At 42.2% G+C, this 27,414-nt stretch overlaps 1 protein-coding gene across 1 annotated transcript; it reads left to right on the top strand.

Moving 5' to 3' along the window:
- The first annotated feature begins 5,891 nt into the window (after nucleotides 1-5,891).
- Nucleotides 5,892-27,233, top strand: CPA2 (carboxypeptidase A2). Its single transcript, XM_019750084.2, has 11 exons — nucleotides 5,892-6,056; nucleotides 8,426-8,507; nucleotides 9,156-9,290; nucleotides 10,441-10,536; nucleotides 12,251-12,352; nucleotides 14,256-14,354; nucleotides 15,694-15,804; nucleotides 16,928-17,018; nucleotides 18,598-18,797; nucleotides 20,834-20,918; nucleotides 26,997-27,233. The coding sequence occupies exons 1-11, from the start codon at nucleotides 5,992-5,994 to the stop codon at nucleotides 27,182-27,184; spliced, it is 1,254 nt and encodes a 417-aa protein (XP_019605643.2). The 5' UTR covers nucleotides 5,892-5,991; the 3' UTR covers nucleotides 27,185-27,233.
- Nucleotides 27,234-27,414: the final 181 nt, after the last annotated feature.

The following is a 27,414-nucleotide window of genomic DNA, read 5'->3' as shown; positions in this document are numbered from 1 at the left end:
CTGGGGTGATCATACATGAGAATGTAATGCAGAAGGAGGAGGATGAGAAGACAGATCTTCACAACAAGACGTTGGGTGGCTCTGTTTGCTTTCAGCTGAGGAAGGACAAATAGTTATTATACTGGACATCTTCCAAGCTTGGTGTTGCAAACAGCGATGATCTGTGGAGCATATTTGTTCTTCCCAACTGACTTCATATACAAAAGAATTTGTTTAACGGATTTTAGGCCCAAGTAAGTACAAAAGCTGTCTTTGGAAGAAGGCCAGGGCCCAGTGTAAACTGGGTCCCACAGATGACCACAGTGGTTGACTGCTGGTGGCAGGAGGGGGCAACAGAGGGCAGGCAGGGTGATGAGCTCTGGGGAGTCCTAAAGGATGGGTAGGTGGGAAAATGGATTATTAGGGTGAATCCAAATGAGGAACTCACAGACTGAAGGAAAAGCCAGGCTAGAAGCAAGGTATCAAGAGGAACCCCACCAGGTTGCGACCAAGATGTAAGAAAAGATGCTGACATCTGTGGTTGCCCATGTCAGAGGGAGTTTTGGTCTTTCCTTTCTTTTTATTTAAATTATAAGCAAAATGAAGAAAATTAAAGTTACTGTTAACTACACAGAAAATTTGGCAATTGGTGTAGCCAAATCACTGGGTTAAACTTTTGGTGTATTTCTTTCCTACATAATCATTTTGAATGCATGTTTTGTTTTGTAAGCTGCCTTTAAAAAAACCATATAATTTTATTAACCAATGTCACTCCAATAAACTTAATACAAAATTAATATTCCATAAACATCTTCCCATATCTTTACATATTCATAGTTTCTTATACAACATAATTTTTAATGGTCACCTCATCTTTGGTTGGTGTGGATTTGCTCTGCTTGATTTAACCAATTGCCAATTAGAAAACACTAGGATTTTTCTAATATTTCACCATTTTAAACAATATAAATTCTAGGTAAATCTTTGTGTGTATCCATGGTGATCTCCTTAGACTAAATTCCTAAAAGAAAGTAGAATGGTAGGTATAGAGGTCCATACCTGTAATTTTTTGGATCTGAATTGCCAGATCCCTCTTGGACAGCTGTAAGAATGCACACCCATCTACTAGTGCCCATTTTCCCAAACCCTCATCAATTCTGAGTATTATTAAAAATAAGCATTGAATGTGTAGATTGCTTTGAGTAGTATGGACATTTTAATGATGTTAATTCTTCCTATCCATGAGCACATTAATATCCTTCCCTTTAGTTGTATCTTTTACCATTTCTTTCTTCAATGTCTTATAGTTTTTTCGGTACAGGTATTTTACCTCCTTGGTTAAATTTATTCCTCAGTATGGGTCAAAAAGATGAAAGGGATTAAGAAGTACAAATTGCTAGTTATAAAAATAGTCATAGGGGGGCCAGCCCGGTGGCTCAGGCGGTTAGAGCTCCATGCTCCTAACTCCGAAGGCTGCCAGTTCAATTCCTACATGGGCCAGTGGGCTCTCAACCACAAGGTTGCCAGTTCAACTCCTCGACTCCCACAAGGGATGGTGGGCAGCGCCCCCTGCAACTAAAATTGAACACGGCACCTTGAGCTGAGCTGCCACTGAGCCGGCAACTGGACCTGGAGATGAGCTGTGCCCTCCACAACTAAGACTGAAAGAACAACAACTTGAAGCTGAAGAGCACCCTCCACAACTGAGATTGAAAGGACAACAACTTGACTTGGAAAGAAAAAAGGTCTGGAAGTACACACTGTTCCCCAATAAAGTCCTGTTCCCCTTCCCCAATAAAATCTTTAAAAAAAAAGAAAATAGTCATAGGGATGAAAGATACAGCATAGGGAATATAGTCAATAAATTTGTAACATCTATGTGTGCTTTCAGATGGGTACTAGATTTATCAGAGTGATCACTTCATAAGGTATATAAATATCTAATCACTATGTTGTACACCTGAAACTAACATTGTATATGAACTGTAATTGAAAAATAAATTTAAAACCAACCAAAAAAACCAAGCAGACAAATATCCACTACAACTGAAAAACCCCAACAACTTTGCTAACCTGATATGGCATCTCATTTTTTTAAAACAGCATTTCTTTGCTTACTGCGGATATTGAACATTTTTTAATATTTGGCAATATATTTGTGTGTGTATGTGTGTGTGTTCTTTGTTTGATCTGCCTTTTTTGTTATTGTCCATTTTCTACAAGATAGATGTTGTCCATTTTCTTCTAGAGTTTTGTAAGTGCTATCTATATAGTAAAAATATTAACCCTTTAAAATACATGCTGCAAATACTTCCCATTGTATATTGTTTGTGTTTTCATTGTTTTTGCATGTGGCTTCCTAGAAGTTTTTAATTTTTTAATATACTTTTTATTTTGGAGTAATTTTTGGGGTAACTTTATATTTACAGAAAGTTGTCAACATAGTATAGAAAGTTCCTGTATACCTTTCACCCAGCTTTCCCTAATGTTAACATCTTACATAACCATGGTATATTTGTCAAAACAAAGCAATTCCATAGAATTTTTGAGTTAACCTTGTTCATGTGCAGCAGAGAATCAAGCAACTCTGATATAATCATCTTCCTCTGATGGAAAATTTGGTTTAAAGTCTGGCTGATTGAAGGATATTTGGAGGACTTTTTTCCAGACACTATGATTTTGTGTATTTTTCAGTGAAAACACAGAAGCCTCTTTAATCCATAATGTTCTGAAATAATCCATAATGTTCATTAGTAGTTTACTAATGGAGCTGTAGAACTCTTTTTACTATGAGTAATATCATTTCTGCATGCAAAGGCATTCAGAGCTTTGATTTTGGAGTGCTTTTGAATCTGCTAACTCTACTGAGGATTTCATTTGTAGTTGGTTCTCCTATGGTTCCGTTTAGTGTCTTACTCTCCCTGTATTAGGTGGCTCACTTTCTGGGGTTAAAGGGCAAAAGTGAAAAGTGTGCCTAACATCATGCTTAATAGGAAGTAACATGCCATTAGACCACTTTTCTAAACAGAGCTATCGTGTTTCTCTTTCTGAATTGCAGCTTCCCCAGGGGTAGGTTGATAAGGAAGTGTTCGGTCTGAAATGGTCTTTTCCTAGAGCTGAGTAGAATTACCTCAGATAACTGGACAGTCCAGAGTGTCAGAGCAGTGACCCGGGGGCTGAGGATGGTGCCCCTAGTGCCTGTTCCAGCCCCAGGTCAGCCGTGGGGCTTTGTAAACTCACTTCCCCTCTTGGGGTATTGGTTCGTCATCTACAAAGCAAGGCGCTCAGTGATGTCTTTCCAGCTCAGATTTTTTTCAGTGATTCTCAAAAACAGATTTTATTGGGGGTTACGCCTGTGTTTATGATGTTGATTGTGGTGATGGTTTCATGGGTATATACATATGTCAAAACGTATCAAATTGCATACGTTAAATATGTGCAGTTTTATTGTATCTCATGTATACCTCAATACAGCTATCTAAACAGAGTTTATCCAGCTTCCAGAATAATGAGGGGTAGAAGGATGGAGCTGGTTTTTTTTTTTTTTTTTTTTAAACACAGCCTCTTTTTTTCTTTTCTTTTTAAAAAATACTTTATTGTTGCAAGAGTTTCATAGTTTTTTCCAGGACCCATCAGCTCCAAGTCAAGTAGTTGTTTCAATCTAGTTGTGAAGGGCGCAGCTCACAGTGGCCCAGGTGGGAATAGAACCGACAACCTTGTGTTATGAGCACCATGCTCTTAACCAACCGGCTGCCCCTGAAACTCTGTTTTGATAGGCATCTGTTTGCATTGTCAGTAACTGGGAGAAACAATAGTACTTTCTAGAGTTTTTGCCCCCCAGCTCGGGCATCATCTTGTTGTCCTCTCTCTTCTTTGCACTAATCCTAGGCTCAGAGTGAGAGGTCCAAGCTTCTCTTGGATGTGGCTCTCGGCTCATTTCCCCTGTCCTTTTCAGGACAAGAGCTACCACGTCCCTAACACTTACAGTGAATTCAGTTCATTGGGTGGTACTTCTCAGTAAAATTTCCTCTTTGAAAGACTGCTGTAGGGGAGATAAAACAAATCCTTACAGTGGGTTGTCACACAGTGTGGCCATTGGACGAATGGCTAGGAAGCTGCCTGGAGGGGATTATCTGCCCACTGGAAAGCACCCTTTCCCCGACTTCTCTACCCATTTAGGCACAAATCACTCACCACGGACTTGTGATTCTTCTACTGAAATACCTCTTTCAGCCCATCTCATGCCTTCCCTCTGCTACCACCTAGTCCTGATGCATCATTTAAAATCTGGATTTCTCTAGGAAGCTCCTTACTTGCCTCCCTGCTTGGAGTATGTCTCCTGTGCAACCCATTCTGCAAGATTCATTACTCTCAATACTGCCTTCACCGTCACTTACCTGCTCAGAAACTTTCTGAGGCTCTCATCCGGTGTAAACTCCTCTGCTTGGACCATGAGGCCTTCCACCATCTATCTCCACCTTCTACCTCCGCCTTCTCATATTTCACCTTTCCCTCCATGTCCAGGGGCAAGTCTGCCCAAATGGGACACTTTCATCCCTCACCCAACCGTGGGCTGTGCGTTTTCCCAGTCCTCTACCTTTCTCTTGTTTCCCTCTCACCAGAAATCCCGGCTCTCCTTGGCAAATCCTACCCACCCTAAGACTCAGTTCAAACCTCATCTTTTCCAAGACACATTTATTGATTCTTCAACTACATTCATTTCAATTCATACGACTACTGTTTACTCCATAAGTGCTAGGGACGTGAGGACGAACGATGGCCTCTGGCTCTTGGTTTCTGTTTTCTCTGGAAGCCCAGAAGAATAAAATACCCAAGGTAATCCAGGAGTTTCTTAAACCAGAAATACCAAGCTGTAAGCCTTTCTTCTTCAAGTGGGTACTTAAGAATTCTAAGCCAGGGAGTTAAAGTGTGTGCCGATGAAGAATTTGAACAGAGAGGACAGATGAAAACTTTCTTGTGTCTGTGGTTGAGTCTTGATAGGTTGGATATAATGTGTGTGAATGACTAAAATGTAATCAAGTATGATTCCTAAAAGTAGGTAGGTGTGTTTTCTTCTTTTGCAGTTTTTACAAAATGAGATCACTGTAGTTCTATGCTTATAGGCAAGAGAAGATCACTTTTGTTTAAAACAGTCTAGGTTTAAAAATCAGACTATATGATATGAGCTAATCTTTGTTTAAGGAAAAGCTATAAAACACAGAAGTCTGGAAAGATATACCCCAAATGGTTTTCTTTGGGCGGAAAACTTATTGGTGATTAAGTAAAACACTTTCATGGCATCTAAACTGTTTATAACAAGCAATTTCATTGTCATAATCAGAAAGACATTTTCATTTTGGGAAAAAGCACAGAAACAGGGACATCAATTTGGTACAAATGCAGATGGATCGCTTTAGAGACAGTTCAAATTGGATATTAAAGGACCTTCTGTTTTGTTTTAATATAGAGTGAGAACTGGACTGGGCCACATCTACAGGGAGATTTCACAGATGTGGACTGAGGGATTATAGTGTTTCAGAGCAAACATTATAAAAATAAACAAATGAGCAAACTAATGGAATGTGATAGACAGAATGCCTAAGTAATTAGTATAAATGCTGTGCCCCAACCCCACCCCCCTTTTTTGGTCAGAGACCCAGAAAGGACTTTAACCTCTAGGTCTATCAATCTGGCTTCGATCACACTGGACAGAGCTAGTGGCACTTTATGTTCTATATAATAAATACGTGATTTGCCCTTGGTATGCTTTAGTAATTTTGTTTTCTTTTCCATCAAAGTTTGTTATCTCATCGTCGGAATGGAACATGTTCGAGTTGGTGATATCACAGCTGGGTGTGTACAACCTTGAGAATTTGATCTGCAGGTGGGAATTTTACCACGTGGGAATTCATTTGAGTTCTTAGACTGTTGACAGATTAACCTCAGCTGTGGTCCCTATAAATAAAGTACAGGAGTGACACTGAATTCTACATTCGGGGAAGATCCTTGACCATGAGGTTGATCCTGTTTTTTGGTGCCCTTTTGGGGCATATCTACTGTCGAGAAACATTTGTGGGGTAAGTTACGCTTTCTGATGCCTGTTTGAATTTTGCTTAATTCACAGAATCTCTCACTGGATTGGGGTAGAATAATGGGTGTAAGTGCTCAGCATTTTCAGAGTTCTCTTAGATTTGGAGAGGGCGTAGTGGGAATAATAGGAATGAGTGATTTGAAAAAAAAGAGATGAATGACATTTATTTAAAGAAAAAGACAAAAATGAACACTGAACACATATACCCTATTTCTCTCTGTCCTTACTCATTTTCCCCTCTGATGGTCAGAAGGTAGGGATGTGGGAATAGAGCTGTTAGGCCATTTGTCTCAGCGCCATCTCTCCCACCTCCTCCTGCCTACCTCCATGTCAAACCTTATCTTCCCCATTTTCAGATCTAGGGTCCCAGCAGTGAGGCCTCATAAAGTGGCAGGACCAGCGCTGCAGATTTCAGCCCAAATCCAACCCTCATGGCTTTGTAGGATTCATCTTTGCTCCAAAGGACTTTGGTTCCAAGAGTCTGTGAAGGACTTTAGACAGCATTTCTTGAAGAGTGTTCCAGGGAAGTAATGAAGTGGTCAAATAAATTTGGGCCCCCAAAGCGGGTGGTCAAATAAATTCGGGAAGCAGAGAGTTAAATAAATTACAGGATTTCTAGGTACTTTGACTAAATTAGTGTGCATTGTGAATCTATAACAGGAGAACTAGGTGTTGCATATACCCAATATTTTTGATCATCAAACTCCTCCCCACTTTTTTTTCTGCGCTGAGCAACTCAAAGGGCTACTATTCCCATTACCGTATGTGTGCTATTCCTTAGCACACATACCAGGAAATATTAGCCTGATGTGTTACTTTTCCCAGTGCCTTTCCACTTTAAAGGGGGGTACTCCTGGGAGTCTGTGTAATAACCAAAGAGAATGAGATTCAAATAGAAGAATTTTCAGACCATCGGTGGTAGGTGGATGCTTGAAGGCAGGCGAGCCTTGAAAACCTTCCATCACTTATGTATTCCGCTAGAATTCGCTGGAAATTGCATGGTGTTTAGTTTCAGAAGACCTGAATCCTCATCCCTGTATATTGCTCTTTGTACCAATCCATTCCACATTGCACAGATGGGCAGGGAAGTGACACAGGAAGTCAGCCTACTTGGAGGAAGGAATAGAGGAAAAACCTTTGTCACCAAGGAAGGGTTATAAGAACCTGGCTGTGCTACCCAACTTTTTTCTAAGGATATGTGTTTGCTTGTTTTGCAATTTCTCTTTCCCGCCAAGGTCTCCTTGATATCCTTTATTCCTCATTATGTGTATGTACTGTGTTTCCCCGAAAGTAAGACCTAGCCAGACAATCAGCTCTAATGCGTCTTTTGGAGCAAAAATTATTTTACCAGGTCTTATTTTACTATAAGACCCGGTCTTGTATAATATAATATAATGTAATGTAATGTAATGTAATGTAATATAATATAATATAATATAATATAGACTGGGTATAATATAATACAATATAATATAATAAATATAGACTGGGTATAATATAATATAATTTAATATAATACTGAGTCTTATATGAAATCGGGTCTTATATTAATTTTTTCTCCAAAAGACGCATTAGAGCGATTGTTCGGCTAGGTCTTATTTTCGGGGAAACACAGTATCTGTGTGTGTGTGTGTGTGTGTGTGTGTGTGTAGAGAGGCACACCATGATTTTCTGGGTCCCCGTAGTCCCTAGGCATACCCCAAGTTTGGGCTACATTAATGGGGTTTGGAGATGGAATTCTGATACATTTCACTTAACAACAGCAAAAAAGCACCCTAGGTTTACCCATCCGTGAATTCAGTTACTCTTACAAGCACCACACTAATTACTCCAAAATTTTAAAACTTATTTCTGAAAAGCAGGAATAGACAAGTTTTAAAAGCCAATGCTTTATGAGCAGCAGGTGTTATTTGAGAATAATCATTAGCTAAAGGAAAAGTAACTTTAATGGTGAACTTCCTGCTACTGTGTTTCCCTGAAAATAAGACCTAACCAGAAAATAAGCCCTAGCATGATTTTTCAGGATAACATCCCCTGAACATAAGCCCTAATGCGTGTTTTGGAGCAAAACTTAACATAAGACCCGGTCTTATTTTCAGGGAAACACGGTAGGAGCAGGTACATATCTTAATCATTATTTAGATAACATACCCGTGGGGGCGTAAAGCCATTCTATCAACTCCTCATTCTGGAGATGTGGGTCAGTATATTATTTCTTAGTTTCATGATTGTCAAAGGGATTATTGACTGCTGCATTAACCTCTTGGCACATGGGAAGCAACAGGAGCAGAAAGCAACAGGAAACAATGTCCAGGTTTTGCTTTTAAGTTCTTGTCTGTGGTTAATATTCTTTAGAGACCAAGTTCTTGAGATTGTACCAAGGAATGAAGAACAAATGAAAAATCTGGTGGAGTTGGAGGCTGAAGAACATCTTCAGGTATCTGTTCTAGAGAGAGTTTCTGTTTCTCGGAATGACTGCTCCACAATTAGACACGATGATTGAGATCTTCTACTTTGGACTGTATCTCATCTTCTCTGACAATGTGCAGAACGCAAACTCATGTTGCTGGGATGCAGAAAACCTGGGCTCTTGTCCTGACGATGTGACATTGGGCGAGTCACTTACATTTCCTGGGTCTCATTTTCCCCTTTAGTATAATGAGGATAAATAAACCATTCTCTCTCACAGGTTTACTCTATGAAAAGAGAGACTGAAGAGATTGAAAAAAAATTTGAACACGTTTAACACAGTATTTCCCTCCTAAAATAATTTATAGTATTAATATTCTGTTAGGAAATGAATTGAATCACTTGAACATCAACTGTTAAAAAAAACTGTTGTAGTTTTAAATAATCCTTTTCTTCTGCCAGTTTTAATATCTAACCATGAGGGAGGTTGTAACACATATGCCAATGCTTGGTTATTTAAAAACCCTTCTTGCAATATCATAGTGATTACATGATTCCAGTCTTGTAGGCTCGAGATAAAATAGATAGGAACTGATCTCTTAAAAATCTATCCATGCTGAGCTGTCCATTTCCTTGGAATGACCCTCTCACTGCCTTGGACTTTTATCCCTTTTAGCTCGATTTCTGGAAATCACCCACCATCCCAGGGGAGATGGTCCATGTCCGAGTTCCTTTTGTCAGCCTCCAGGCAGTCAAAGTTTTCTTGGAGTCCCAGAGCATTCCTTATTCCATCATGATTGAAGATCTTCAGGTAATTACCCCACAGACCATCCTTCTAGGGGCATGCTGATTCCCATGAACTAAAGGGCCACCCTCTTTGACCCTTGGGTATCCTCTGCCAGGGAAGGGACCTGTGGGTACCACTAGGGCCTTCCTGCAGTCTGGGCTGCCCCTGCAGAGTGGGTAGGGAGGCACTGTTCCTCTCTCTTTTGCATTTGGCACAATTGGGATATGGTAATAAAAAATTTAAGGGAAAGGGCGAAAGAGTCTCCGGCAGGAAATAGAAAATGCAAACTGATGGGCATTTGTCAAAGTAAGATGTTATTCATCTAGCTTTTAATTGGAGGTTACCGTGGCCTTGTGGGATGATAGGCCAAAGGTATAACGGCCACTGTAACGAGAAAGTATCTTCAGACTGCAAGACAAAGCATGCAACTCCATAGACTATAACAGAATTTATTCTAGGGTAATTTACTTACGGGAAGATTGGGCCTGAGCAGACAGATGGCCCAGCAGTGTTGACAAATTATTCTCTGCTATCAGACCCCTGTTCCAGTACTTTTTGTATAGTATACTCAGGTACTAATGATTGACACGACAAAGGGACAAAGAATGTAGTAATGCCAGGGGCCATACCTCCTGATGGTCTTGTGATAGCTGATTGTTTATAATGGATACTATTACCAGTTTGATATTTATTTCAGTTTTACATCAGTCATGCCATTCCTGATGTTGCTAACAAAAATATTTATGGCTACATTTTAAGGAACACAGATAATCATCAACTAGAAAGCTTTGATATGCTTGCTAAGGACTGTGAAGTTGGTCAAAGGTCATAGCATAAAACTTACAAATGAAATGAAATCCAGGACACACAGATGGAGTTGGTTTTGTTCACATCTACATCTATATACCGTGGGTTCCGATAGGAAGGACGAGCCATTCGATAACCACGGGACTGTCATCCTGTATTTGCAGCATCTGGCTGGCCAGAAGTCCCATTAATGCCCTATCCACTTTCAGGGTGCTGCCAGAATAAGGGAAAGGCATGACCCCAAAGCCTAGAGGACAGAAAGAGGAAAACTTGGGACTGGGGACCTGAGTGTCACCATTTCCTTCACATTTGTAGATTCAAATGCATTGTTATAAACTAATCATAGGTATGATTTGGTTTATCATAGGTTCTGTTGGACAGAGAGCATGAAGAAATGTTATTTAATCAGAGAAAAGAACGGAGTGGTAACTTCAACTTTGAGGCTTATCATACGTTGGAAGAGGTAGGTGTTTCAGAATGAACATCAGAGAGATGGATCATTCTTTCCTGAGATGATAAGGCCTATACAGCCACTTGGTGATTCGATGGGAATGAGTCTCCTATTTCCTAACTTCTCCAAGTTTCCCTAGGGTTTCACAGGCAGTATTAGAGTCACTGCCTTAAGGCAGGACCTGAGGCCCACCTGCCCATCCCAGCAGCCATCCCGTTCTTTTAGAAGCGTCCAGGAGTGTCTTGAGTGAGCGTACAGACAGCGCCCGTGCTCATGCCCTCCACTCAAGACCTCCTTGCTGATCTCTGACCTGCGCTGCCCACGAAACCATTTGACAGCTGTGCTTTATGGCTGTCTCTGATGATGGAATCAGGGGACACTTTGACACCTCTGACTTCCAGCCAAGGGTGGGGTCTTCTCGCAACCTGCCCAAAGCTCCCAGACTTCAGAGTAGCAAAGTCTTGTGTAGTCTCTGCTGTCTTTGCAGAGTTTTGTTGGTGTGAAGAACGTCTCCTTCCTCCACCTGGGTCACGTGCTGCTACCTGGGCTCCTGGGCAGTGCTGCACTTGCCTCTTTGTGACACGGAGCTTTTCTTGGGCCCACTATGCACTAATTGATTTGGGGGTAGGAGATGAGGGGGTTGGGGGGGTTAAGGGAGAGGTGGGGAAGGATGAAGGGGCCAGAGAGGAGGTATCTGGTATATACTGATTCCCAGATCAGGAATTGTAAAATGCAAAGAACTCTGAAAATGAAATTTCCCCCCTAATTTATTTGGTGGCAAAACTTGATATGACCTAAACTCATTTGGGGGCAAAATCTGACCTGAACTGACTTACTACTCATTTGTGTCACTGACAGAAATACTGATGTATTTGAATTGTGGAACAACGCCCCGTGTGTAATATACAATACATGCTTCCTACTTTCCTAAAATCCACCCCCCACCCCCGAAAAATCTTGATTTGAAGTTATGTGTGGCCCCTAAGGGTTTCAGAAAAGGGATTGTGGACGGATACCGAGAGGGAGAAAAGGGAGCGAAGCAAACAAGAGGCTCTCTCCTTTGTGGGCCTCACAAATTGGTGTCTGTGTCCTGGAGAGCAAGCGCTGGCAACAGCTGGAGGAACTGCTTTCACGCCGCTCACTCTCCAGACACGCCCAGACATGTCTCAATCCCAGCAATGGACACAGCTTGGGTGCCCCAGCTGCGCAGAATTTCAATCACCCTGGCAAATAGTCACCCTGGTCCTAGCTGGTGACAAGTCTGAGACAGGCACCCTGCTGTCCGGTCCTGAGCTAGCACTGTAGCGTTTTGTAACGCCCGCCTCGCGTCTGAATCCTTTTTTTTTTTTTGTGCCACAACCGACCATTTGTGCTCCTCTGCTAGTGAGGGCGAGAGGCGTTCTGAGGTGGGTGAAGTTCCACCTCAGGGCCGGATTGAGGACAGCCACAGGCAAGGCAGAGAAGTGCCATTTTGTTTTAAGCACAAAACTGGAAAGAGCCGGTTCTGCGGCTGCTGCAAAATGGCTTCCTCCGTTCCAGCCCCTGCAGATGCCCAGTGATTCATCTCTCAGCTTTGATTCAAACGTCCCCAATCCTGCAGCATCTGCCGCGCTGCCCTCTCCACTCTGTCCCGAGGGAATGGAAATGGAGGGGAGAGAAAAGTCGCTAATAGATGCATCAGATTATTCATTTACAAATGTCTATTTATTCATCTTAAACATTTCAGATTTACCAAGAAATGGATCACCTCGTAGCTGAGCACCCTAACCTAGTGAGCAAACTGACTATTGGCTATTCTTTCGAAAAACGGCCCATGAACGTGCTCAAGGTACACAGGTTGGGGCGGTGGATTTTCCTCTCGATGCTTCTAGAATCCTGCTCCTCCCAGGCGGGCTGTCACTCCCGGCTCTGCCTGCAGATCATTCCCCCCCAGCCCCCGCCCCTCCTAACCGGTCCTTGCTGGTTTTGAGTATGCTACCCCCACCCCCTTTCTTTTTCTGTTTCCTGCGCAAACTGACGCAGGTCTGCAGGAGTGAATTAATGTTCTCGTCTTGATAGATTCACTCGCAGGGAACCAGAGACGAACTCGCCAATAGGAACAGAGGGAGGGGGAGGTGGTGCGGGCCACAGGGTGAGGTGGGGGGGGGGGATAGGGGAGGTATTCTGTAATTAATCACGCTAGTTCTGTGCCTTGTTTCTCTTTCTTTCCTCTTTTCTTTCCCCTCTCTCTCTTTTTTTTAAACCGAGAGATTTAAAAACATAAAATAAAAAGCGCCAAGTACTTGCCTGAACCTCATTTAAAAAAAGGAGTTCCCGCAGTGTGCGAAAGAATGACAGGGAACTACATCACAACGGCAAATGCCCAGAAACAAGGCATTTTTTTTTTTCTAGGTGTTTGCTGAAAAAGGTTAGGGTTTTACTCCAACCTGTAACCTCTCACTGTCTTAACGCTGATAATTTCAAGCCTTTTCACCTTGCCCTGAAAAAGAGTGAAAATTATTTCCCCAGATTTCCTAGAAAGAGTTTGTTAAAAAAAAAAAAAAAAAAAAAAGAAGAAGAAGAATGTCACAACTCCCAGCTAAATTTGGAAACGTTATGGCTGTGAACCAACGGACTCGCTGGGACAGATGGATTTTTCTCAAAGCAGGCCTGGGAGGAGTGGTTTGCCTATTTTATTGACACCGGCCTACATTTGCTAATATTTACTACCTTCCTTTTAAATTTTTCCTCTTGCCTGTTTCTGCTGCAGCTGGGTCAGGAAACCGCAAATTCTCCTTCCCGTACGAATATCCTGGCCCTTCTCTTCTCCAGGGTTGTTCATGGCTGAGAATATTATGTGCTTTTGAAAGTTCCATGCTTTTTACATTTGGGCTCTTTGGAGGAAAAGGCACGAAACACCTTCAACTAAAACCCTCAAAACCTGTGAAATGTAGTTTTTAGCAAGGATTTGCATTTCTCATTTACCTTATCTGCTGTGTTTAGAGTGCTGCACAGAGATAGAAGTTGATGGTGCAAAAATAATCTTTTCCTCCCCATTTACTGATCCAATTGGCAAAGCCACTGCTCCAAATAAAACTGAGTCACTTAGATGATAAAATTTAAACTCTGGAAAGCCCCTCCAGAGCCAACCAACTGTTTTTATGAAGGACTCAAAAGGTTATCGTGAGACTTTTTTATTACAAAAAAATAAGTCATTGTATAAAATTGGAAAAAAATTTGAAAAATTCCATAATTCTAATTCCACAACTATGGAATGATAGCTGTAATATTAACATGTTGCTGTATGTCTATTTCTTTTTCTTCTTTTCTCTCTTTCTCTCCCTCTCCCTTTTTCTTATGTTTGTGTACATATACATACCTACACGTAAACTAACCTTAAAGAAAATAAAAATGGCATCGTACTACTTTGTAACGTGTTTTTCAAATTTACAACATACGATGAACATATTTTCATATCATTACATTATCTACAACTTTTTTTTACAAACACGAAAGAAAAATTCTATGCTGCTCTCCTTAGCCTGCGTTTACACTTACATTAAAAAAGGGGACCAAAAAAAAAAAAATCACACTAAGTGAGAGGAGTTTATGGATAACATCACTGTCTACACTTCCTCCCTCTCTCAATCACATCAAGTACAGAAAGAGGGACAGACAAGGCCCCTGGGAAAAGAGAGCAGACTGGGGGCCCGTAGCGGTGGAGCGTTCACATTTCCACGCTTCTTTTGCAGTTCAGCACCGGAGGAGACAAGCCGGCCATCTGGCTGGATGCCGGGATCCATGCTCGAGAGTGGGTTACACAAGCTACTGCATTGTGGACAGCAAATAAGGTCATTTTGCCTAAAATTCCTCGATTATTTTGTCTTTCTAGGGTCAGACCCCACCTAACCACACAACACTCCCCGTGGTCCTAACGGCTGACTGCTCTCAGCCCAAGCCCTTCTCTTGTCACACAGGCGGGAAACGGACCCATTCAGCCTTTTCTGATATTGCCCCACCCAGCACCCTGGTTCTCTCCCTCTGGCGGGCCACTGTGTGCTCTGTTAAAAGACTTAGCGAACTAGAAGAGATTGAGAGGGTAGCAAGGAAAGACCCCGGGGGAGTCAGATTTCAGCATAAGAACAGACTAGAGAAAAAAGCTTTGCTGCCTTGAATTCCCAGGGCTGTGGCATGATGTGCTAGAAATCTATACAATCAAGAAAGGAGCTCACATGGAAAATATATAGACAGGGGCTAGAGGAGTTTATTTATTTTTTAAGAAGAGTTTACTTTGACCTACAGATCCAAAGTAGAATTAATTAAGGGTTTTTGGTTGTTCTGAAAATTTTCCTAATCTGATTTTGAAGTCAGGGTGTGGTGATACCTCTCTTCCACATGTTCATTGGAATTAGAGTCAGGACACCAGGCTGGGTGTGACCTCTCCTGGTATTTCTTAAGTAATTCAAAAATGACATGCTATAAATCAGAATGTTAATTCATGAGCAAAAGAAATCAATCCACATCAGACCATTCAAGCATGTGCAACCACGTGCAGACCGACTGATACATTTTTCCCTTCAATTAAAATGCGGTTACCTTTTGGGTATTATGAAATGGATATTTAACAGTTGAATAATAATGCTGTAGGTTGGCTGAGCACAGGAAATGAATAAATTTTAATCCAGCAGAAACTTCAACTCTACTGCAATTGATCGCAAGTAGAAATTTAATTCCCCAAATGGAATTTAACCGGTTCTCTGTATCTTTAGAAAAGTCTCCGCATATTTCAGTTATCTGATGTTGGTTGTGAGTTCTTTTGGAAAGCTACGCTTTGTGGTGGTTAAGGAAAACTGCAAAAATTTCTTTGGTTCATAGATCCCTATAAGCTCTATACACCATTGCCCACCATTGCATAATGCTTCACTAGAATTAATAGGAAGAATTCTGCTTTTGAGAGAGATTGGATACGTGATATCTGATTTTTTTTGAATAAGTAAATAATTCTGACCAGAAATAAAAGTATAGACACTGGCATGTGAAAAACATTAACATTGCAGGAGATTGGACTCATTGACCAGCAATGATAGCTCGCTCATGTTTGGAAAACACACGTTGCCTTAATATTCTATCCTGTGTTCCCTGGTAAAAGGAGAGTATGAGCTTGACATATATGTTGTTGTCTCTGCTCAGATTGCCTCTGAATATGGAAATGATCCATCCATCACTTCCATTTTGGACACAATGGATATCTTCCTGCTGCCGGTCACAAACCCCGATGGATACGTGTTCTCTCAAACAAAAGTAAGCGTGGACTTTTTCTCTTCTTCAAACAAGACTCTAAGGAGCTGTGTAGGAACTTCAAAAACAAAATAAAAGTAATCTTTCTATTCTTGATTTACCCTAAACAGAATGCCTAATCTCTCAGCAGTGGCTCTGAATTGAGGCATATAGTGGAGTTTATAATCACTTCTTATTCCAACACACGATGTCTTCACATATTGCCTCCGTCAGAGCCCATTTCAGCTGTTAGGCTGGGCTATTAGAGTTCAGTGTGCACCGTGAGTCACCTAGGAGATTTGTTCCAATTATCTCTGTGTTTTTGTGGTAGGATTGATAGAAAAGAGGAGGCGGATGTTACCTGCTGACAATTAGATTTGCGGTAGGATTTAGGTAGGCAGTACAATACATCTAACATTTTACTTAAAATCTGTAGAAATCCTCTAGAGTATTACTAAAAGGAGTTATATAGTTCTTTTTTTCCTTTAAAAATCTCATTACAAAACGCCATTGTGGCAACCATGACCCACGTATGTTTGAAATGAATCAGAGCTGCAAGTTTATTTTTGGAGAGATCTATGGTAGTGTTTTTCAACGCGAGTTCAAAAGGAACTCGTACGAATACTAGTACTCATCTTATGAGATACCCTATGAATAAAGGTTCCACACTCAAGTTTGTGAAATACCACACCATGTATCCCTCTCTTGGAGCTTCGTGAAAAATATTAAAGCGTTAAAAAACCCTTAGAAGTTCTGAAGCAAATGAGCCAGTTTAGTTCTGTATTTCCTCCAAATATTGTATCACAGAACCCTTGCTCTCTCCCCACTTTTGTTGTTGTTGTTACTAGCATGTAATAGAACTGGGGTTCTATGGAACGTGGTGTGGCAGGTATTCATATAAGGAGATGAAGGAATATCTACTCGCTGTGGTGAGACTGCTGAGAAGTTCTAAGCAGAGCTATCTGGGGACTATTCGCCACCTCTGTGGCAAGGGAAATTAGGGGAGCTCCAAAAGGGCCTTCGGGGAGGGAGTGAGGGAAATTAGCAGAATTCTAAAGGGACCTGCTCATCAGGCTGAATGACCGGCTTTCTTTCTTTCTTTGTTTTTTTTTCCCCCCCTGTATTCTCTTTCGGTTGGATTTTTAAGAATCGTATGTGGCGGAAGACCCGGTCCAAGGTACCTGGGAGCTCCTGTTTTGGTGTTGATCCTAACCGGAACTGGGATGCAGGTTTTGGAGGTGAGCACAGGGACTTGCCCCCAGGGATGGTCAGGCGTTGTCGGGCCAACTAGCTATTTTGCCGGGCTCTGGAATGCTGTCAGCCTGCTAAGCCCATTCAGGATTCAAGCCATTTAAAAACCTATTTGAAAAACACTTAACTAAATTCCCTTCGCAGGCGCTCAGTGCTGTCACAGAGCTCTGAGCAGCATTTAATATATTTTGTCTCACATCTTGGTTTTCCCACAAGCCGTAGCCGGGCTGGGCTTCTGAGCTCTCAGAGTAAGACTTTGCGCAATGGCGGGAGGCCTCCGGAAGCCCAGAACCAACCACTAGAGGGGGTTAGGATCTCTTCAGAGGAGAGGCATTACATCATCTATAGATGCTTCGAGAAAGAAAACTAAAGAAGTATAAATAGGATTAAGAAATTGATTTTCAAAATAAATTCAAAGAGAAAATATTAGCTTGCTTCTCTAGCTTTCTTGACTTGTAGCTCTAATTTTTCCAAGTTCAGTGGCAGGCTGGTTGGGGGGGGTCTCCTTTATGATTTCAGGCATCAATTAAAATTCCTTATATTTCTCTAATCACAGAATTGAAATTTGTTTAGTTTTTTCCTTATTAGGTATGATAACAGTGAGGTGAGAAGCTATCTTTTTCACTGTAGCATTTCTAGTACCTAGCACAGTGTCTGGAACATAGAAAGCAATCACTAAATATTTGTAAGACAAATAAATTAACAAGATTCATTGAACTAAGAAAGGACACACTAGGGAATTGTGACAGGACATGGATGAGTGGCAACTTCATTCACCACTTTTACAATCTTTTTCTTTTAGTGTAGGAAGAAAATCAAAGCATCAGATTCAAAATATTGAACAATGCCCAACAATTCAATGTCATTCCCACCCCCACCCCAGAAATGTTTTTCTTAAAAAGTAATCCGAAAATAAGGTGACAGGTTGTGTTTCTTTTTTATCCATATTCACTTAGAGACCCTGGGGAGTCTAAGCCCCTTCTCATCCCATCAGAGTTTCTCCAGCGTTCAGAGCCCTGGCCAGGCTACAGCAGACCCACTTCAGTGGTCATGAGTAACTCTAGTTGCTGGAAAAAATCAAGGCCAAAGGTGGCCTTGTTGTCAAATGTAGGTATGATTTCCTCACTGTAGAAAGGGTGTCAGAGTTTCCTTGCATTTGTAGCTCTGTGATTTAGAAGTACAGATACATAGAATCTTCTACTCTTGGACTCTAAGAATTGGAAAAGATCCCAGAACATGAGCTTGCTCAATTCCCACCCAATGCAGGAATTCCATCTATAATATTAAATCTAGCTTTTCTTCCAACAACTCCCACAGAGAGGAGATGATCTAATTTGATAGCTCTTTCTGCCATATAGAGGAACCATATATTTAAAGAAGAGAGATGTGTCCAGAATCAATTCAGTTAGGCTTCCTGACTACACCCTTAGGTAGTGACTCCATCTGACACAATGTCAGTCTTGCTCTGATTTCCAGAAGAGGAACTGAGTGATGTGTGGTAAGTGCCTCACATAGTCTCTCCTTAAAGCTCACTGTTCTCACTCGGCTCCTTCTGCATCCCATCAGGACCTGGAGCCAGCAACAGGCCTTGCTCTGATTCATACCATGGACCCAGTGCCAACTCTGAAGTGGAAGTGAAATCCATAGTGGACTTCATCAAGAGTCATGGAAAAGTCAAGGCCTTCCTTACCCTCCACAGTTATTCCCAGTTGCTGATGTTCCCCTATGGGTATAAATGTACCAAGGCAGATGACTTTGATGAGCTGGTGAGTTTCTGAAACTTCATTTCAGCTCAGCCACAAACATCCATTGTGTGGACACGTAAGTTTCAGTCATAAAGTTAGGTACCCAGATGGGAGTGAACGAGTGATAGGTTATGAAGAAGAATGAGACATAATACGTCCAACCACTGAGAACACTGTGATGCAGACTTTCCTAAATTAAGTTTCCTTGGGAAATAGAATTCATGAAATTATTATTGCCCTAGTCTAGACAAGCGAGACCCTGATTTGAACATAAGCTAAGCTCCCAGGATGTACTTTCTTTTGCTTAGGAAATAACCACTTGGATTTGGACCTGAGGATCTTGGATCCGTAGTCAGATGCTCTTTGCTAAGCAATGCTGTCTCCCAGCTCCTTGCCAAATACCCTCCTGGTGCCTTTGGCTCTGTAACCTGCCCTCATGGTGCACTGGTGTATGATATTGAGTGTAAAATACCCACTACCTTAACTTGATATCTGCCATCATCTTTCCTGTTTCAGGAATAAGCAAACTGGTGGCAGCCTTAAGTCAGATGGTGACATCTTAGGGGCTACTTACAAGTGAGCAAAAACTATCCCCAGCTGAAAAGAATGTGCAGATATTTCCAGTTTGGCTTTTAGGCTTGGTTTTTGAAACCCATATGTTAGAGATAAGCTCTGAGATGGGACCTTTTGGTCAACTTACTTTCAAATAGATTATTGTCAACAGCTCGTGGCAGCAATGGAATAGATTATTCTAATCCAGGTGTGTCTTTCATCTTATCAGTTGGATTTTCGCACCATAGGATAGTTTTTAGGGTTTTGATGATATTACCACTCGAGGTTGAATTGGGGGGAAAAGACCGTCAGGGTTGAAAAGAACCTAAAAGATACTTTTAGTAGTCCTAGATCATCATAAATTTTTCAAACCTGGTGCTTAAATCTCTGCCAATAGTACATTCAGCCTTTGATTGGATGGCTTCCTGCCTTTAAGGGAGCCTAGTCCACGTCGGAGCTTATTTGACTGTTTTCATTCTTCCTTATAGAGAGCCTATACCACCTCCTCATGGTTTTCACCTACTAGCCCTGATTTATCACCTGGCTCCATGGAGCAAGTTTATTTCCTTGTGAGAGGCAAATGTATTCATTACTTAAAGACCAACTGACCTGCTTCTCCTAGGTGTTTCCTTATCTCTACTCAACACCCGCAGTTCTTTCAAGCACTCGTAGTATGGTCCCAAGTTTCCACACCGTTCAGGTTGCTATTTTTCAAATCTGCTTTGGTTGGTCTGTGTTCTTCAAGAGTAGCTCCCAACAGTCACTGTAAAACCTGTGTTGTGGCGTCACCAGCACAGCACAGCATAATTGTCCCCATCCAGGCTGTGCACTTCTGCAGATAGAGTTGAGGGTCACAGTTTTTTGGCAGCAACACTGTACTGTTGACTCATGTTGGGCTTATTGACAACTGAAACCCCTAGGCTCTCTGAGGTGTCTGCCGAGCCAGGTTTCCCCCATCTGGTAAGTGTACAGTTGTTTTCCTGGACCCAAGTTCAAGACCTTAAAATTTGTCCCTAGCAAGGATCGTAAAGCCTCAATCAGTCAAATTTGGAACCCTCAAATAATGAAAATATTTTGCTGAGCTCTACTTCTTGGAAAAAGAGACAGGGGAATAAGCCAATGTAAGGATCTAGCAAAAAAAAATCAGCTTCCTGGGTACATTCTGAGGTCAGTGCACATTCTATTGAGCTCCTTACTCCCACCCTATTTCCATCCATGCCCCTGAACAAGGAAGGCTAGTGGCAAAATGACTGGTCATTATTAATGCAAACACCTAGTTCATCAGTGAGGGTCTTCATGTTGTATTTTCAAAGCCAACAAAAGTGAACTTGTGCTTGCTTCTCAGTGAAAGTGGTTGAAACGAAAAGGACGTTGTGCTTAAACCTCAATTAATCAGAAGTCCAGTTAATCAGCGTGTCCCTTTCTACACTCTGATATCGGGATGTATCTGTTCTTTCAAAAGACAAGTGTTATCCATCCACCTTTCCTTGGTTCTCTCCCTCTAGAATGAAGTGGCCCAAAAGGCTACCCAATCTCTGAAAAGCCTGCATGGCACCAAGTACAAGGTGGGACCTATCTGCTCCGTCATCTGTAAGTATCTGTATGTTTTTACAAATGACTCACTAAGATAGCAGGCACAATGTGATTTTGGGCCAAAGCTTTTTAATACCCTGATGTGAAGTAGATAGGCCTTCATGCATGAAGCCCAGCCTTCCCCAGTTTCCCTCAGTAAGGCTAGGCCTCTTCCATGAGATGCTTACTATGTGATATCTGGAACAAAGAACTTCCTAAATATTGGAGTTGTGTACTCTTTGCTCGTCCTGATCCTTACCGCTTCCTCTCATTGTGTGGACTCTGCCTGAAAATAGGCCTTTATCAAGACCTGATCCTACGTCGTCACTTGTATGAATTACACCTTGCTTGGCTAATGGGAGCTCACCTCCTGAGTCATCCCATGTGCTGTGTGTGAGGACAGAATGAGTGTGACTTTTGAAAAGGAACCATCTGAATGACTCTATGGCAGTCATTTGCCCATGCAGAGTTTGGGGAGACGAGGAGGACAATGTCAGGAGTAAAGCTGGCGAGCCTGTGTCAGATTGCCTGAAACCCCCCTCTCCTACAGCGACTGGGGTAAAACCAAGCAATAACGTCAGTGCTATGGGGAATTCTAATGCACCCTCATGCAGATTCGGAGTCCCCAAGGATTCCCTCCAGTTCCTATGGACACAGCCAGACTCTCAGGTCCCCACGGTTGAATGCCCAGTAGTTCCCTCGTTTTCCTATGTGCAGGGATCCTTTGTAAACAAAGGCACGCACTCAGTTCATCACACGTTTGTTAAGCATCAACGACGTGCTCACTATTATGCCAAGTACTGGAGACATAACAAATCTACAGAAAATTCACTGTTTAATATTGGAGATGAAAAGGGAGTCAGTGAACTTTAGTGTGATATGTGCAATAGGAAGCTGAACATGGTGCAAAAGTATTAGAAAGTTGGGAGGATTTGACAGTGGCAGAGTCAGGAAAAGCTTCATATAAGAAGAGGGCAGGATTCTGAAGGCTGATCACCAGATAGCTAGAGATGGGTAAAAATAATTGGGCATTCGAGCTCCTTAACAGCACATTGCAAAGGCACGGAAGTATGAAATTTTGTGATGGGCTCTGTGAACGGCAAGGTTTGGGACTGCTGGAATGAAAGTGGTAAGAAGGGGAATGGGGGAGTTCAGGTTTCTGTGTACCATGTTAAGGAGTTTAGGTTTTAACCCAACAGATTCGGGAAGCCATTGGAGAGTTTTCAGCAGGGCAGTGAGTGCTTCCAGGCATTGATAAAACGTGTTCGTTTCAGTGTGGAGGATGGAGTAATAATGAACTGGAATTCGGAGAATGGAAGAGTAGGAAGAATTTGAAGGAGAGATAGATGGTGGCCCACACTAGGGCAGTGCCACTGAGGACAGGAGGGGGACATTTAGGAGGTAAAACCAAAAGGCTTTTGTCATTTATTGGATGTGGAGTTTCTTACTGAAGGCCATGGAATGGTGCCATTCACTGAGGAAGACATCCAGGAAGGTGAAACGGGTGGGGTTGGAAAGATAATGAGTTAAGCTCTGGAAATGTGGAAGTTGTTTTCAAGTGGAGATATTCGGCAGGCTTTGGCTACAAGGCCCCGAGATTCTGCAGAGAGAGAGAGAGAGAAATAGATAGATAGATTGATTGATTTAGGGGTAATTGACACAGAGAGGATGGTTGGAACAGGAGAACAAGGAGATCATTTGGGGTGGGAAGAGCCCTGGGTGGAGGGGGGGGCAAGATGTTAGCAATCGGAGGGACACACAGTAGGGCTGGTCAAAGAGAAGGCAGTGAACGCTGTGTTTCAGAAACCGGGGAAGGAGCAATTGTTGGAAAGGAGGCAGTACTTAAAAATGACCAAGACCACAGAAAGGCCAAGTATCACCAGGACAGAATATTTACTATTGGATTTTTATCACTAGTGTGAAAAAGCAAAATTCGACCAAGTAAATGTGATTTTACTTCAGTGTGATCTAATTGACTTTATTAAGTGATTCATGAATTGGACAGCGTCCTATCTAGCAACAAAAAGGGCGCTCTGGATGTTGCACAAAATGGAAGGTTTTTATAAGCAGAGAGAGGGTGGGACTTAGAAGTGAAGAGTGGGTTATTTCAGGCAAGGACACCTTCCCTTAGGGGAAGGTAGGGGGTCTTATCAGGGATATTAACTCACTAGTGTGGATCTGGAAATTCCAAACTGATTTATTTAAAATGCCACTCCTGGGAGAGGCTGAAACCGCAATTAGGTTAGGTAATAAATCTAGGTTTGGTATCAAGGGCTTTTAGTACCAGTGATGCCATTTTGGGCCTCTGGCTTTTCTTTTTAACACTAGTGTGGGGGAGGAAGAAACTTTTCCGTTATCCTCAAAGTTCTTTTGGCTGGTCTAACAAATAGACATGAGACAGATTAACAAGAGAAAATGACCAAGTTTAATTACATCCATATGTATGGGAGCCCCACAAACACAAGAAAGAGTCCCCACATACGTGAGAGGTTTAATGACAGAAAAGGAAAATGAGGTACATATGCATATGACATTCTAAGAATCACCGTGGGGCTTCCCAGGGAAGGAATGTCATTGCAGGGTGGTGAGAAGAGCAGATGTTCTATAATTAGAAGTTTGCCCCACCCTGTAGATAGGTAAAAAGAAGATTATCTCTGATAATCTCTTATTATGGGCAAGGCGCCTAATTCAAAGTATTCTAGGTAGTGAAGTGGGGGAGGGCAGAAGTTTCTCTTGAGTCTGCAGGGTTTTGGTTGCCTTTAGCTTAGAACAGTCTGCATACCACAGAGGCACGTCTTGGGGTAACTCATTGTGAACCCCTGCACTAGCTTAGTGGTGACCTTCACCAGAACAGTCTCAGGAGAGTTGTGAGAGTAGCTGGAGGGGTACAGGGCTGGGGAGAGGGGGCACTGCTGAGTAGACCACTCTTTAGCGGAGCCTGGATGACAAGGGAAGTAGAGGATTCCGTTTTTTGAGATAAGAGACTCCTTTACTGATTGTGGGAAAGGATGAAGTGAGGGAGAGGTGAAAAAGACAGGAGAAATGACCAGTGCAGTCCTGTTCCCGAGTGGGGTGAAGAGGCACAAGAAGGGAACAAGCAGAGGATGGGCAGATTCGGCTTGAACAAGAGGGTGAGTCTGCAGACACGCTGGGGGCAAAGCCATAGCTACACGTCTGTGTTCTATTTCATATCCAGCTTTTTTTCAGTTAACATTCTTTTCTTACAGTTTTATGTTTTTCCAGTCTAGGTATTTGTTATTTTATTGTGGTGCTATATCCCAGTTATTGGGCCTTTGGATTATTTCAACTTTTTGCTAAAAAGTGCTACTGTGAACATATTGGTACGGACTCCTTTTTGGTTTGGATCTCTTTGGTGTAGGTTCCCAAGGCAAGATTACCAAGCCATATGGGATGAACAGCTTTGGAGCTCTTTTATAGGATTTTCAGGCTATTCTCTGGGAAGACTGAATTGCTTACAGTCGCCCAGACCTTTTTAACCATGTTCCGTGTGATGTCGTCCTCTCCTTTGGGGTGTGTGTGGGGAACCGCCAAGGAAGAGGGCCTTGGGAGTGGTGGCAGCGGTGGGGAAGGCCATCATAGCCACTTAAGGCTGAGGAATGCATGTTGTCTCTGGTTGGCAGCCTCTGAGTGAAGGCGGAAGTTTGGAATGTCAGCAGGATGGTATCCTATGCTCCTGAGACCCTGTAATGGGATCTCAGCCATTTTATTACAAGGAATCTCGTTTTTCACGCTCCTTTGCTTAGGTATTTACAAGTAAGGTAGACCTTGGAAGATTGAGGTTTTGTATGTTTTTCTTGGTAAGGTCATAGATGTTGAAGATACTTTGAATAAGCAAATATCAGACAGGTATAGGGTTTGCTGTCTGATCTTTTGGAACCTGTCCATTGGTGGTCAAGCAAGTTCTGACTACATCTCTGCCTAGAGCTGACTCTGTTATCTTTGATCCTGGCCTGGTGTCAGCTTGGATAAACACTGAGTCTAGGAACTAGTCCCAATTAAGTACTTTATGCCTCCTGCCCCAGACTGGTATGCAGCTCTGGGCTGAGCACCTGCTTCACTCCACCCAAGATGTGGCTGGACTTCTGTGGTGGGTGAGCCATTTCCTGGACAGTTTCTCATCTGGAAAGGACTGTGAGGAGCTGCACTACCAATGGGTATTTGGTCCAGGAGAAGTTGTTACTTGAGTTCTTTCTCAGGAAAGTGTAGGGGGGAAAATCACAGTCCTGGGGGACAGGGAGCCTGGGTTTGAGTTATAGCTCTGCAACTTTGGAACCAAGTAACCTTGGGCAAGTCACTCATCCTCCCTTGGTTTTTTCATCTGTGAAATGGGTTGTTGAGAGGCTCAAAAGATAGAACGTAGAATAAAAGTTTCACTAACTCTAAGGCACTATATAAATGTTCCTTGATAGTTTCCTGGTGAACTACAGTGGTACCTCCGTTTTTGAACGTAATCCGTTCCGGAAGACCGTTCAAGTTCTGAAACGTTCGAAAACCGAGGCACGGTTTCCCCATAGAAAGTAATGCAAAATGGATTAATCTGTTCCAGAACTTTAAAATCAACCCCTAAAACTGCAAATTTAGCATGAATTTTACTATCTATTACCATAGATCCATAAAATTTACGGCGTTCGTAAACCAAAATGTTCGTCAACAGAGACGTTCGAAACCCGAGGTACCACTGTACTCTGCTCCAGAGACCTCTGATCCTTAATGTGGCCCAACTTTTTTTATAGGATTTCAGTCATTAATTGATAATGATAGTTATAATCATAACTGACGTTTACTGAATGCCTACTCTACATACATTATCCCAGCTTCTTCGCTTAATCTCTCTGAACCTCAGTTTCCTCATCTGTAAAATGGAAATAATACTAATATCTATCTCATGACCCAAGTGGGGATTAAATGAACCAATTTACGATAGTGCCTAACACGTTTAGTAAGCACTCAACAAGTGTTAGAATCATAAACATTACAGTATCCCATTTAATTCTCACTGCTCTGTGAAATAAGTCATATTACCCCTATTTGATGGATAAAACATTTGGGACTCAGTGAGCTAAGTGGTGTGTCTTAGGTCACCCAGCTAATGAGTTGCAGAATCAGGATTCAATCTGAAGCCAGTATTCTGTCCATTATGGACTTCTTAGTGGGATTGGCTGTGTCACATAGCCACACCAAAGGTATAAGTTAGTAATTTTGGTACCCAGGAAGGTTCAGTTCAAGTCAGCAACCATTTGGGATGTGGTATTTACCAGGTGCTACCATAGCTGCTATGAGTGAAGGCAAAGGCACGGGTCGCAGGTTCATAGTGTTAGTTCACAATATTCACCACTAGTCCTGTTCCTCCCTGGAACAACCTCCCTAGCCTTCCCCTTGGCCCAGCTCCATTCTTAGGGACTAGGTGACTTCCTCCATTTCCCCCCCAAACCATCTCTTCCATTTGACGTCTACTTGCTCTGCCTAGGCGGGGCCTCTGAGCCTGTCCATTAGTCAGCTCTTCTGAGTCATGATTGCCACAAGTCTTTGTGGGCTAATGTCACCTTCCTTTGTCATTTGTCATGCCAGCGGCCACACATCACACAGGTGCATGCTACTCTAATGGTTGAACCCATCACACTTAGGTACTGGGCATGTTATTTGATATTCAGAACAAAGCTTGTTCTATCCTCATACTAAGAGTCCCGAGGGTTAGGGACCAAATCTTTTCCTCTATTTGTAATCCCTCCTCTCCCACTGGAGAAAACAGCATCTGCACCCAGCACTCTTTTAAACAAGGAAGTGGCGTAGCCTCCCTAAGGTGTAGAAGATGCCCATTAGGAGAGGAGGTAGGGTTCCAAATGGGTGGGCAAAGCCAGAGAGACCCCTAAGAGGAAGGCTAAGTATAGTGCCCATTTACATAACACCTTTTGCTTTTCAAATTAATCTTGTATTTTCTTCATAAGCCATCTCAGCTTTCAAGGTCCATGCAGATAGGAGCCTAACTTATCTTTGATAATGGTGGAACTTAACATAGAGGTTATATATCTGTGAGAGTCCAGTGGGGCGAGTGTAACCAGACTTTGTTCTCTTTAGACCAAGCCAGTGGAGGAAGCATTGACTGGTCCTATGACTCTGGCATCAAATACTCATTTGCCTTTGAACTGAGAGACACGGGGCGATATGGCTTCCTCCTGCCAGCCAAGCAGATCTTACCCACAGCAGAAGAGACCTGGCTGGGGCTGAAGACCATCATGGAGCATGTGCGAGACCACCCTTATTAGGGCTCTGGGGGAATAAACACCATTAAAAGCTCTCTATTTTGAAACAAAATTGGGTAGTAATTATTCCCTTTTGTAATGCTGACTTAGGAGGATTATTTCTTTAATTTATGTTGCCCTAAAACACAACAAGCCACTGAGCTGTATCCCTTCATCTTTTGTTTTTTATTTTTTTAATCCATCCTTAGCAAAATGCTCCCAACGTCCTTTCAACATTTGTTAAACATTGTGGT

The sequence above is a fragment of the Rhinolophus sinicus genome, linkage group LG11, assembly GCF_036562045.2.
Source record: "Rhinolophus sinicus isolate RSC01 linkage group LG11, ASM3656204v1, whole genome shotgun sequence".
NCBI lineage: Eukaryota > Metazoa > Chordata > Mammalia > Chiroptera > Rhinolophidae > Rhinolophus > Rhinolophus sinicus.
This window is presented reverse-complemented; position numbering and strand designations above follow the sequence as displayed.

Coding starts and splice junctions, on each gene's coding strand:
- CPA2 (XM_019750084.2), top strand. CDS start 5,992: ATGAGGTTGATCCTGTTTTTTGGTGCCCTTTTGGGGCATATCTACTGT. Junction 14,355..15,693: donor CATTGTGGACAGCAAATAAG/GTCATTTTGCCT, acceptor GTCTCTGCTCAG/ATTGCCTCTGAATATGGAAA. Junction 17,019..18,597: donor CTGGGATGCAGGTTTTGGAG/GTGAGCACAGGG, acceptor GCATCCCATCAG/GACCTGGAGCCAGCAACAGG.